The following is a 14628-nucleotide window of genomic DNA, read 5'->3' as shown; positions in this document are numbered from 1 at the left end:
GATTCCAACCTATTTTCACCCACTCAAAAAGACAGCCACACGTTTGTTGATTTCCCAATTTGTTATCACTGCGCTTTCAACCATTTGAAAGCCCAACCAAATTCCAATTGAAAATCAACGTCTGAATTTTGGTTTAGCTGTCACCTAAATGTGTTATCAAGCATTTAATAGCACAACAAAGTTCAAATGGGAACACAATGTCAGATATTTTGTTCATTTATACAACAACAAGAATGTGTTATCACTGTGCCTAATCTAAAAGCACCGCCAAATATCAACATTTAAAGGAGATGTATCTACTGCTTGGATTAGTTCCATCAGCCACTGACTTAATCTTCTTCTTTAACTTTTATTGTTGGTTGAAATGGAGACGTGAATCCAACATGTCATTTGTTAACTTTTCGACAAGCTAATAGGCTATTTACCGTATTGCAAAAAGTGATATTGAATTGTGTTTGGTTGTCATTGGAACCAAATATCAACTTTTAAAGATGAAGTTATCTGCTTGGATAACTTCATCAGTGCCACTGAGTCCGGATTTAATTCCAGTTTGTCTACAAATTAATGATTTATATGTTGGATTCACGTCTCCATTTCAACAAAAAAATCGAAGTAAAAAAAGAGGACTAAATCAAATCAAACTTTAAATACGGTTCGATTTGATTCAATCCTATTCTTTAACTTTCATTTTTGGTTGAGATAGAGACGTGAATCCAACATATTTATTATTAGCTTGTAGATTCCATTTGAAATCAACCAAAGTTTGAAACCCTAAGCCTATAGGTACTGTCTAATTGTAGGTTAATCCTGGGCTGAATTTAAACAATAGCTGTTCATGACTTGTTTACAAATGTTTACATTTCATTTGCTGTGTTGAACCTACCCTTTGGAATGACTTCGATAGCAACAGTGAATCAATTAAGTGGACATTTCACAACAATCATTCTCACGATAGCACATTTGTAATAGTCAGATGGTGACATAAAGCTAAGGGCTGGGCTTGGTTGAAACCATGGGTTGGGAGACTGAAGGGATAGCTGTAGGTGCTGCCCAGGCTATTGTTTTATCTCTTATAATTGATATTACGTTGAACATCTGACATTGTTCCAAGGGTACAAATTCAACATATTTTGTTCAAGGTATGTCTATGTTGAAAATTGGTTACCATGATGAATTAATCCTGTGGCTGAAATTTTACCATCAAATGTTTTTGCATGTAATGACCTTCATGTTTTTTAGTTTTTTACATGTAATGTACTGTATTTTCCATGTAGATTCCAAGTTACAATATGTTGACAAATTACATTGAAACAACCGGTTTGTGCCCAGTGGGCAGTTCCTTTGCCTGTCCCCATCCCCTCTTTGCAATGCCACATCCCACTGGGCATACATTGGTTGAATCAACATTGTTTCCACAATGTTTCCACATTGAACTAACGAGGAATAGATGTTGAATTGACTTCTGTGCCATGTGGGATCAGACTACATGAAGTCAATGTGGTGTATTAATACATACAGCATTTATGATCTATTTCTTTATATACTGCAGAAAAAGTGAATGATGGAGATTGTCACAGTATGTTAGTTTGAGCAAAGTGGTTGTTTGATCCGTTTGAGCAGAAACTCTGTAGCTTGGTCCCAGATCTGTGTGTGCTATTGGCAAGACAGCACAAACAGATCTGTGTGTGCTATTGGCAAGACAGCACAAACAGATCTGGGACCAGGGTTGTAACTCTCAGAGCTCCAATCCCGTTTTCTCCTCTACCTAAGAGAGTCCTAAGAGGACTTTGGAGAAGAGCAGAGTAGGGCAGAGCTGCATCTCCGACCATCTCTATTTCCATCCAGGAAGCCTATGGCTAAACGTAACTATGTGTCTGTGTGACAACAGAGCAGAGAGCAGCATGTGCCAACAGCCCCAGGAATACTTTAAAGACACTTCTGGCTGGAAAAGTCACTGCTGCTGGAAGGATGGTCCCAGTAGTGAGTTAGTGGTGGTGCCACTGGTATCGATGTTGACAGCTACTGTAGCTCTCTCAGCTGATGTGACTGACTGGCTGGCTAGTTCAGAGTCTGTATGGCTGGTTGGCTGACTGGATGGAAGTTCCAATGGATGGAATGTTGCTATTTATGGAAGATAATTGCCCAGAATTAGCCAGTGGTGTTCGATCTACACACGCATGCACATGCACACACACACACACACACACACACACACACACACACACACACACACACACACACACACACACACACACACACACACACACACACACACACACACACACACACACACAGCCAGAGTGCTGGCAGAGGTATGTGTCCTTAGAGACATGTGGTGTGATGGTGCACCCACTGTCGTTCTGTCTTGGCTCGGGCTGGGGCGACTAGGGTTGCAAAGCTACCGGTAATTTGGTAGTTAACAGAAAACTATGGCAATCTATCGTAACTTTGGTCATTTGTATTTGAATAACTTAAAATAAAATAAATTAATTTATAGTATTCATTAATTATATCTGTGTCCATATTGTCCATGAGTTTCTAGTAGATAGACCATACGGTTAAGAGAAAATAGACTAGTTAATGAACAACGAGATTATTTCAATTAACTCTGTAACTCTTCCAACTATTAACTTTTTTCACAACTGCCACAAGTTTGACGCCAAAACATTGAAAACAAATACATATTGACATAGTAAAATAAAATACAAGTTTGTAAAACCTATTTTTTTTAAAGGATATTTCATCCTGATACCATCATACTAAACACCAATGGTATTCACTAAATTGATGGTTTATATTTAGGATAATGTTTTACATCTATTTTATTTTATCATCTTCTTTAATGATTTCATATATTTTACATGTGATAAGACCACACAGAGGGCCACTGTGTGATAATCTGTGATGATCTGAAACTGTGATAATCTGAAGTACCCAAAAGGGCCACTAGATGTCTTGTGATAGATTACATAATATTCTTGAAAGATATCAAAATTCTGGTAGTTTAACTGGTAAACTTTGAAGGTTTCCAGTACCTCCCTTTGCAAACCCTAGGGGCGACCAACGTTAGAGCACGCGGGATCAGGGCTTACATCCTCCACTCATAACACTACGTCAGGCAAACAGGTTCTGATTGTCATTTGTCATTATCATCATCATGCATTATAATCCCTGTCATCTTCGTCATCGTCGTTGACTTAATTGTCATCGCCATCATCATCATCATCGTTTACAACACTCCTCACTGCCTTACGACAGTAGTTACATTCCCCATCGTTCCACTGTAACAGTGAAAGCATTAGATGGCCGGGCAACACTACAGATTTAAGATCTACATTTGATCACCCTCTTGCTAGAGAACTTTTTGAGGTTTAAAAAGTTTGTAATTTCCACTTTTAAATTTCAGACTTAATTTTCTCTTACAAAAAAATGCACCAAACCCTACAAAAATGTCCATTAATAATAATCCACATAACAATTCACACTTCCTGTTGCTGCTGGAGAATTTTCCTGCTGTAGCAAATTGGCTCAAATTAAGGTCCTACATCTGTAGCCTGACCACACCTCCCACTATTAAAACCATCAGGGTTGAAACAGATCAGTAATGTTAGTTTCCTGGCCTGCACTGAGACTGGACACACACACACACACACACACACACACACACACACGTGACTCTATTTCACGCTTCTTACTGAGAGACAGTGAGTCAGTGTCTAGCTAGGAGACAGGAGAGGAATAAAGAGAAGAGGAGAGGAGGATGAGAGGAGAGTGGACAGTCTACAGTCCAAGGCCACATACTGACTCTTCACAGGCTCAACATTAATTGGACTGCATTGTGCCTGGGAACGTCTGTGTCTTCTCACCCAAACTGACGCACATACACGAGTAGAAGATCTGTGTGTGTGTGTGTGTGTGTGTGTGTGTGTGTGTGTGTGTGTGTGTGTGTGTGTGTGTGTGTGTGTGTGTGTGTGTGCACGCATGCCTAATGGAGAATGCCTATGGAGAAAGCGAGAGAGGAGTAGGTTCTTAATTTGATCACCCTGTTGCAAGAGAACTTGTAGTGTATTTGAGGCTTAAAAAGGCTTTTAAAGTTTGTAATTTCCACTTAGAAATTTCAGACTTGATTTTCCCTTCTGAAAAATGTGGCAACTCCTACAAAAATGTCCATTAATTATAATCCAAATAATAATGAACATGTGCTGTTGCTGCAGGATTACTTTCCTGCTGTAGCAAACCGTCTCAAATTAAGTTTCTACATCTGTATTAGTCCAGAGCGCCACACTGAAACACAAGGATGATGATCTATAGGGATAGGTATTAGATCTCTGGACGAGTACTCTGACTGATCTCTGACAGGATTCAGAGAGATGAGACATGACTAATGACTTTATACGAGGGTACAGCTTGATACTGACGCAAGTGAATGCAATGTGTGTGCGTAAGCAGTTTAGTTAGGGGCGGCAGGTAGCCTAGTGGTTAGAGCGTTGGGCCAGTAACCGAACGGCTGCTGGATCGAACCCCGAGCTGACAAGGTAAAAATCTGTCGTTCTGCCCCCGAGCAAGGCAGTTAACCCACTGTTCCCCGAAGACGTGGATGTGGATTAAGGCAGCCCCTGCACCTCTCTGATTCAGAGGGGTTGGGTTAAATGCGGAAGACACATTTCAGTTGAAGGCATTCAGTTGGACAACTAACTAGGTATCCCCCATTTCCTTTCCTAGTCTATAAAACACACAGCTGATCAAAGACAGTGTATTGCAATCAAATTAAAGATGGAGCACACATTGTGTTCAGATGGCTGACTTGCTGGGTTTCTGCAGTGCTGACTATTCAGGCCAGAAAAAAATGGGCAGACACACATATTAATGCACACACACACACACACCGTGGACATGTAAAGAGTGAGAGTGAGGGGGATCCAGGGTCACAGCTGCTCCCTGCCTGGTCTGTCTGGTCTATTTTCAACCGCAGCCCACATCAGCGCTTCAGTGGCAGTGGCACCAGCTATATTAGTCTCTGGCCTGGTTGCACACACACACACACACACACACACAACAAGAGACTGTGCTCTTTCACTTCCAAACGGATGGGGAAAGGGGGTGGAGAGCGAGGGAGAACTGGAGATGTCTGTGAGATAAGATCAGGTCAACAAATCAGTGGACTCAAGCAGCTCAGCTTGAGTGACTCTTCAGAAGGAACCAAGGAGGAAGCAGAGGGAAGCGGAGGGCTCAGGTCCACTGCAGTGGAAAAAGACAGACAGTCTTGAGATAGTGTAACCCTATCCGGGAGTTACCCAGGCGGGTAACCAACCTAACGCCGTCTGAAGAACACCCAGACAGGTGGTAGGGTGGAAGGGCATTGCTGGCTACGGTGTTTCCTTCACAGGGAGCCCACACACGTCCACAGATCAACCCTCTCAACTCTCATTTTAGAAACCTCTTGACCCGACCTGACTGTCTTACCACTTAGGTTACTGTATATCTGACATTACATCTAATTTCATCGACATTTCTGGAAATGCCGACATAATATTTGAAAGACTTTTACATTGAGAAAGTGTCCGAAGAAACTCTCCCCTTACTCCTTCTTTGTCGCCCCCCCTTCCCTTTCCTCTTCACTGATTGGCTGTCTCACCTGTCAGTTCCGTTTCCCATCATGCCGTGTGCTACAGAGGGCAGGTAAACAGTGTGAGGATGTTCTCTCCTCTGGGCACCTGGCGGTGTGTGTGTGTGTGTGTGTATGTGGTATTTTATTAGGATCCCCATTAGCTGTTGCTGAAGCAGCAGCTACTCTTCCTGTGGTCCACCGAAAACATGAAACATGACACAATACAGAACATGAATAGACGAAGAAGAGCTCAACGACAGAAGTACATAAATGTGTGTGGTGAAGAAAGAGTCCTTACGTACACACTACCCAACACGTCTCGACACCCCACAGCTGCCATGGGTGGCCTACGTGGGATGCTGCCAACCCTAACCTAATTAAATTACATTTGAATTAAAAACCTGCATCGGTGATGGGGGAGTGGTTGTATGCACACTCATATTTTCCCACATTATAGACACGCTCACATTATAAGCATGCTCGCACACATACACGCACATAGGCTTTCACGCACACAACTAGACATACACGCACTCGTTAGCGCACCCGCACGCACACCTGGAAGACTTGCCTCAATACCTGTCAATCATTGAAATGACTCTTGTGGTTTTAACATGCTTGTGTTTATGAACTTTCAGAGAAGGTTATGTTGACTCGGGCAGTAACAGTGGGAGCCCTTTAATAAGGAATAAGCCATATAGGATGAAAACAATGGCTCTTTCTTAACTAGTCCTTCAGTGATTCCTCACCCCCTCCTCGACCCTATAGGAGAAGGCCCAAGGTCCCTCCACTCGCTTTCTTCTCCAAAGCGGTTTGAGAATGAGGCGTGGAGAGAGGATACAAGGAATAGGAGAAAGATGAATTGAGAAAGAGCCAATATCAGTTGTCAGGCAAATGTCCACTGCATTCACACTCAATGTGGTAGTAATGCATTCACACCCTGCATTCACACCCATTATGGTAGTAAACTTGCTGATGGGGAAAATCTTCAGTACAGCATTATAGTAGAATAAATGTGATATACCTTACTACACCACATTTCTTACACTGTGATGTCTCCAATATAAAAGAAAGGAAATGAAACCACAAATGGACAGGGACTTAAAATATATACATTTATACACATGCTATAGTAAGTGATCTGAATGCAATGGATGCGAGTTAAGGAAATGGTAGATGAGAAATGCAGCAGACCAGGTGATGTGTAGACAGTACAACTCTGAATGTGGCCTGAAAACAAAATGTCTGTCGGCCAACTTTGCATTAGGCTAACTCAGTTCAATACAGAAACTGTGGGAAGCAATGCACAACTCCAACTTTGGAGACACAGCAAGTACTTTTCGCCCAATATAGGTCACGCCCTTGTCAGCAGAAAGAGGAGGCGAGGATTGTGTTCATTCGGCAGCAAGAATGAAAAAAAATGAAAAAAAAGAGGTCATGATAACGTCTCATTTTCACTTTCCTTTGCGTGCCCTAATGAACATGAACCAGGTGTAGGCTAAATGTAGCATCGTTTTTACTGGTCAGATCCCGTGGTCAGCAAAAAGCCTAAACAGTATAAACATCTGTGTTTTTTGAGACATTCATTCTCCTGGTTTTAATCACTTCCAAGTCTACAAACCTCTACAGTACCAACCAAAGAAACGTTCCCTTCTAAAAAAAAATAAAAATACAACAGATATCAATCAAAATATTCAATCAAACAACAAGCGATAGAAATGCCCTGCCATGTATGTAACGGCATTGTGTATATTTCTGCATTAGTGATATAATGTATTGTTCAGCGGTTATTATCCTAAATATGGGTTAATATGGTAGCTGTAGAAGAAGCTGGTTACATATTTTGATCACATTGTCAAAACAGAACTAAAGTAATTGAATGGGTTACGGAAAAGAGAGACAGATGAGTGAGAGAGAGCGAGAGAGGGAGATAAAGAGAGAGATGCAGAGTAGCATGAAATGAAGTACCAGGCTGTTAAAAACACAAACAATGTTGTTGTTTTTTTCGTAGAGGTAACAGACTGCTGCAATGTAATACAGTACACGGTCTCAAGTTACTAACGTAACAAAACAACGACACCTTTGAAGGGTAGACATGCATATGTGCAATTCAAAGAGCGACACACAGACAACAACAAAAAAATGGACGAATGACGAACAATAGTAAATCAACAATGTACAAACAGGCTTTGACCGATGGTTTCTGGGGAAAGAAAGTTGCCAACACTTCATATACCATGTTGGTGTATGAAAAGACACTTGTACATTCTTGGTATAGTCGTGATACAAAATATATCTCTGATACTATTGCATTGCGTTTCATTTAATACGGGGACAAGCACAGTTCATTCAAAGCTATTCAGAAAACAAAATGGAGACAAAATAGAATCTATTCAGACACGTTTCATCCATTCAACTCTATCAATAAAGGGCCGCTGTTGGGAGAGTTCAATACAACGATATCGAAATATACTCAAACAAATCAATCGGTCTACACACAGTACATACCACCCACACACACATGCCGCGTCTGACGAACGTGTGCGTTTCTGTCCTTCTCTACCAATGAGATCGATACATTCTACTGTTGCATACAGACGTGGGAACTTCCTTTGAGCCAGTTTGCTGCAGAAGGAAAACAATCCTGCAGCAACAGGCAATACAAAATGATTATGTGGATTACGATTAATCAATTAGAGTGGGTCCAATCGGCTATGCTGGCCTGGTGGAAAGTGACTGTATTATTAATTCAGCATGCATTTCTTATATGTTTTAATCCTTCAGAGGAAATAAACAGTTGGGAGTTTTAAAATGAGGTGAACTCTGCCCAATGGCGTTGAAACCCAGGAGAAGGTTGGCTAAAGATGCAAAGTATCCACAGAGGTAAGTAGTGTAGCTGACAACACAGAAAACCAGCAGCAGAGTGAAAAGTGTGTATGCATGCTTGCCTGCATATGGGTTAATGTAGGTGTGTGTCTGTGTGTGTGAAAGCGTGCACGTGAGTATGTGAGCGAGTTTTGCATATTGAGGCCCAGAAGTCCCGCGTGGTAGTCCGTCCCACTGCGTGGTAGTCCGTCCCACTGCGTGGTAGTCCGTCCCACTGCGTGGTAGTCCGTCCCACTGCGTGGTAGTCCGTCCCACTGCGTGGTAGTCCGTCCCACTGCGTGGTAGTCCGTCCCACTGCGTGGTAGTCCGTCCCACTGCGTGGTAGCCCGTCCCAGTGGTAGAGAATATGAGTGCATTGTTAAAGCAGAGAGCAGGAGAGCTGTGCAGGGAGCCTAGTCCACAGCATACACACAGGAAGCAGCAGGCTGAGTACTGTAACAATCTGCCTGTGAGGAGCTCGTACACACACACTCACGTCTCTATGGGGACAACACAGTCCCTGTCCGTCCCCATCCATACTGACCCCCCCCCCCCACATACACACACACATCTCTCTCTCTCTCCTTTTCTCTTCACCCCCTCCTCCCTCTCTCTAAGTCCTCTTCACATTTCTTCACCCGTCCTCCTTCCTCTACCCCAGTCCAGTCTGTGCATTGGGGTTGGGGTACATAGGAGGTGGTGTAGGGGTGTAGTCTCTACTGTGTGTGTGGATGGGGCCAGGTCAGTAGGGGGCACTATGATTTGTTCACAGCATCCTCCACTGTAGAGCCAGAGTGACCAGGAGGAGGGTGAGGGCCGTGGGTAGAGACAGACAGGCAGGGGGGCACCCTGCACCTCTCACCCTCACCACTGGGGGAGCGCGACCACCAGGGTTACTTCCTACGGCTTTGTCGCTGGAAACCTCTGGTCGACCATCAGGGGCTGGGGGAGAGAGAGAGAGAGAGAGAGAGAGAGAGAGAGGATAAGATAAGAAAGACATACACAGTAAAGCAATTTTTAGCTGCTATTTGTAACCATAGTTGAATGGGAGTGTAATCAGTAATTGAAATGTACTGTAGGCCTACGTGCAACCACACAACCTCACACACCTACACACACCTAGATAACCCAATCCTTCCCCCACACAACCTCACACACCTACACACCTACATAACCCAATCCTTCCCCCACACAACCTCACACACCTACACACACACCTAGATAACCCAATCCTTCCCCCACACAACCTCACACACCTACACACACACCTAGATAACCCAATCCTTCCCCCACACAACCTCACACACCTACACACACACCTAGATAACCCAATCCTTCCCCCACACAACCTCACACACCTACACACACCTAGATAACCCAATCCTTCCCCCACACAACCTCACACACCTACACACACCCTACATAACCCAATCCTTCCCCCACACAACCTCACACACCTACACACACACCTACATAGCCCAATCCTTCCCCCACACAACCTCACACACCTACACACACCTACATAGCCCAATCCTTCCCCCACACAACCTCACACACCTACACACACCTACATAACCCAATCCTTCCCCCACACAACCTCACACACCTACACACACCTAGATAACCCAATCCTTCCCCCACACAACCTCACACACCTACACACACGTCCATAACCCAATCCTTCCCCCACACAACCTCACACACCTACACACACCTACATAACCCAATCCCTCCCACACACAACCTCACACAAATACACACACCAACATAACACAATCCTTCCCCCACCACAACCTCACACACCTACACACACCTAGATAACCCAATCCCTCCCACACACAACCTCACACACCTACACACACCTAGATAACCCAATCCCTCCCCCACACAACCTCACACGCCTACACACACCTACATAACCCAATCCCTCCCACACACAACCTCACACACCTACACACACCTAGATAACCCAATCCCTCCCCAACTCCACCACAACCTCACACGCCGACACACACCTACATAACCCAATCCCTCCCACACACAACCTCACACACCTACACACACCTAGATAACCCAATCCTTCCCCCACACACAACCTCACACACCTACACACACCTAGATAACCCAATCCTTCCCCCACACAACCTCACACACCTACACACACCTACATAACCCAATCCCTCCCACACACAACCTCACACACCTACACACACCTACATAACACAATCCTTCCCCCACACAACCTCACACACCTACACACACCTACATAACCCAATCCCTCCCACACACAACCTCACACACCTACACACACCTAGATAACCCAATCCCTCCCCCACACAACCTCACACGCCTACACACACCTACATAACCCAATCCCTCCCACACACAACCTCACACACCTACACACACCTAGATAACCCAATCCTTCCCCCACACACAACCTCACACACCTACACACACCTAGATAACCCAATCCTTCCCCCACACAACCTCACACACCTACACACACCTACATAACCCAATCCTTCCCCCACACAACCTCACACACCTACACACACCTAGATAACCCAATCCTTCCCCCACACAACCTCACACACCTACACACACCTAGATAACCCAATCCCTCCCCCACACAACCTCACACACCTACACACACCTAGATAACCCAATCCCTCCCCCAACTCCACCACACAACCTCACACACCTACACACACCTAGATAACCCAATCCCTCCCCAACTCCACCACACAACCTCACACACCTACACACACCTAGATAACCCAATCCCTCCCACACACAACCTCACACACCTACACACACCTAGATAACCCAATCCCTCCCCCAACTCCACCACACAACCTCACACACCTACACACACCTAGATAACCCAATCCTTCCCCCACACAACCTCACACACCTACACACACCTAGATAACCCAACTCCACCACAACCTCACACGCCGACACACACCTACATAACCCAATCCCTCCCACACACACCTACACACACCTAGATAACCCAATCCTTCCCCCACACAACCTCACACACATACACACACCTAGATAACCCAATCCCTCCCCACACAACCTCACACACCTACATAACCCAATCCCTCCACACACCACACACCTACACACACCTAGATAACCCAATCCCTCCCCCAACTCCACCACACAACCTCACACGCCTACACACACCTACATAACCCAATCCCCCCCCAACTCCACCACACAACCTCACACGCCTACACACACCTACATAACCCAATCCCCCCCCCAACTCCACCACACAACCTCACACGCCTACACACACCTACATAACCCAATCCCCCCCAACTCCACCACACAACCTCACACGCCTACACACACCTACATAACCCAATCCCCCCCAACTCCACCACACAACCTCACACGCCTACACACACCTACATAACCCAATCCCTCCCCAACTCCACCACACAACCTCACACGCCTACACACACCTACATAACCCAATCCCCCCCCCAACTCCACCACACACGCACACTTACACACCACACACCAGGGTTGGGGTCAATTCCATTTCAATTCCAGTCAATTCAGGAAGTAAACCAAACTCCAATTTGAAATGTTCCACATTGAAAAAGCATTGAAGAGAATTGAAATTGGAATTTCCGAGTACTTCCTGAAATGACTGGAAATTAAATGGAATTGACCCCAACCCTGCCACACACATCCAACAGGAGCCCAGAGTTTCCTTTTAAAACTCTACTTTTGACGCATGAATTCCTCATGGTTACAGGGTTAATTCCGCGCGGTTACAGAGTTAAAACAGAAACATCTCAGAGTTTTTAGGTGTTGTGTGTGGTTCTGGTTAGGGCTATGGTTTGAGGAAGGCTTAATACAAAACAATACAAAAACGACGTGTTAGGTATCATCAGTATTCACAGTATTTCCACGGCGTTCTAGAGCATTGTGAACTGCCGTAGCGCAGTGGTCTAAACAGCACGCGCCGCTCCGTGCCTCGTGAGTTCGTGCCCGGAGCTGTGCCATCCTTTTCCTTCTTTTGTGAGTGCCCGAATAAAGGCATATATCGACGTTCTCAGCACCTTTTCAAACGTCAGAAATCGTTGTCTATTTGTAGTGACCAGCCTAATGATGGGTAGCCCTCAGAATGTCATTACAGCCAATCAGGGGGTGGGAGACAGGGCATGCACGCACACACCCCTACGAATGCACGTGCGCGCGCGCACACACACACACACACACACACACACACACACACACACACACTCGTTCCACTTTGAGCAAGAGCTGTCTGAATGAAGAGTTCTCTCTCAAGTGCCCTATCCCTCACTTCCATTATTTTCCTTTCTCTAGCACTTCTCCTCTTCCTCTCTCTTTTTGTCCTTTCTCCACCCCTCTCACCCCTCTTTCTCTCCTTTCTACTCCCTCTCTTCCCATCTCGTTTCATTGCATCCCTCTTGACCCCTCTCCTCCTCTCTCCTCTCCTCCTCTCTCCCTCCCCTCCTCTCTCCCTCTCCTCCTCTCTCCCTGTCCTCCTCTCTCCCTGTCCTCCTCTCTCCTCTCCTCCTCTCTCCCTCTCCTCCTCCCGTCCTCTCCTCCTCTCTCCTCTCCTCCTCTCTCTCTCACTTCATCTCCTCTCCTCCTCTCTCCCAACCTCCTCTCTCCCTCTTCTCCTCTCTCCTCTCCTCCTCTCTCCTCCTCTCCCCCTATCCTCCCCTCTCCCTCTCCTCCTCTCTCCTCTCCTCCTCTCTCCCTCTCCCAATTTCTCCTTCTGTGGATCCACCTAGACCTCAGTTCCCCTAATACAGGATTACAAAAAAGATTCGAGTTGACTACTGCACATAACTCTGAGACGGAGAGAGAGACAGAGAGAGACAGAGAGAGACAGAGAGAGACAGAGAGAGCGAGAGACAGAGAGAGAGACAGAGAGAGATAGAGAGACAGAGAGAGAGAGAGACAGAGAGAGAGAGAGACAGAGCGGGTAGCTATCAGTTCATCAGCTCTGTCATGCTCTGGGCTAAAAACCATGTATCAGAACTGTTATAAACTGACACACAGATGGGAGAATGACAGTGTGTCAGAGAGGCAGACCTTGAGGTGACTCCGGTGTCTGTCCAATAACAATCTGTGGGCTATTAAAACCTTCTCTCTCTCTGTGTGTGCATGCCTGCATTTGTCTGTCTGTGTGTGTGTGTGTGTGTGTGTGTGTGTGTGTGTGTGTGTGTGTGTGTGTGTGTGTGTGTGTGTGTGTGTGTGTGTGTGTGTGTGTGTGTGTGTGTGTGTGTGTGTGTGTGTGTGTGCGTGCGTGCGTGCGTGCATGCATCTGTATGTTTTTCACAAAGGCTGAGGGTTGGAGAGAGGAGTGAGGGGGGGGACACTCTCTAAGGACAGAAATGGGACTCCAGTGCCAATGGTTATTGTTCCCTTTGAACACAATAGACAAAGCCATCACGTATCCCCAATCAGACTGCTGCCATTGTTCCCGACCACAATGAATGGGATGCATCTGATTAGGAGGCTGTAAAAGAAGACACTTCAATATCAGCCATGGGCCTGATAAACACAGTCATGCTTTTCACAATATTCCATGTCTCTGCAGTCTCCATGTTTTTCTGTTATTGGCATTCCTCTCTCTCGCTCTCAATTCAATTTAAGGGCTTTATTGGTATAGGAAACATATGTTAACATTGCCGAAGCAAGTGAAGTATAAAATAAACAAAAGTGAAATAAACAATCAAAATGAACAGTAAACATTTCACTCACAAAAGTTCCAAAAGAATGAAGACGTTTCAAATGTCCTATTATGTGCAAATAGTTAAAGTACAAAAGGGAAGATATATAAACAATGGTGTTTGTTCGTCAATGGTTGCTGTAACGGTCTTCGTCGTCCTCAGATGAAGGGGAAGAGAAATCAGACCAAAATGCAGCGTGGTAAGTGTTCGTCATTTTTAATGATAAAACTGAACACTAAATCCAACAAGCAAAACAAAAGAAGAACTGAACAGTCCCGTCAGGTGCAAAACACTAAACAGAAATTATCTACCCACAAAACCCAAAGGAAAAACAGGCTGCCTAAGTATGACTCCCAATCAGCAACAACGATAAACAGCTGTTCCTGATTGAGATCCATACCCGGCCAAAACAAATAA

General features: G+C 45.1%; 1 protein-coding gene across 1 annotated transcript in view; it reads right to left on the bottom strand.

Moving 5' to 3' along the window:
* Positions 1–6212: 6212 nt before the first annotated feature.
* The window catches only part of LOC106568853 (glypican-5), a 202349-nt gene continuing 193933 nt past the window's right edge, over positions 6213–14628 (bottom strand). Inside the window, exon 10 of the mRNA XM_045693658.1 lies at positions 6213–9415. Coding sequence (XP_045549614.1) covers positions 9240–9415 — 176 coding nt within the window. The 3' untranslated portion in view covers positions 6213–9239. The remainder of the gene's footprint in view (positions 9416–14628) is intronic.

The sequence above is a fragment of the Salmo salar genome, chromosome ssa14 (genome assembly GCF_905237065.1).
Source record: "Salmo salar chromosome ssa14, Ssal_v3.1, whole genome shotgun sequence".
Lineage (NCBI taxonomy): Eukaryota > Metazoa > Chordata > Actinopteri > Salmoniformes > Salmonidae > Salmo > Salmo salar.
The sequence above is the reverse complement of the archived record's forward strand: the minus strand, read 5'-3'. Positions and strand labels throughout refer to the sequence as shown.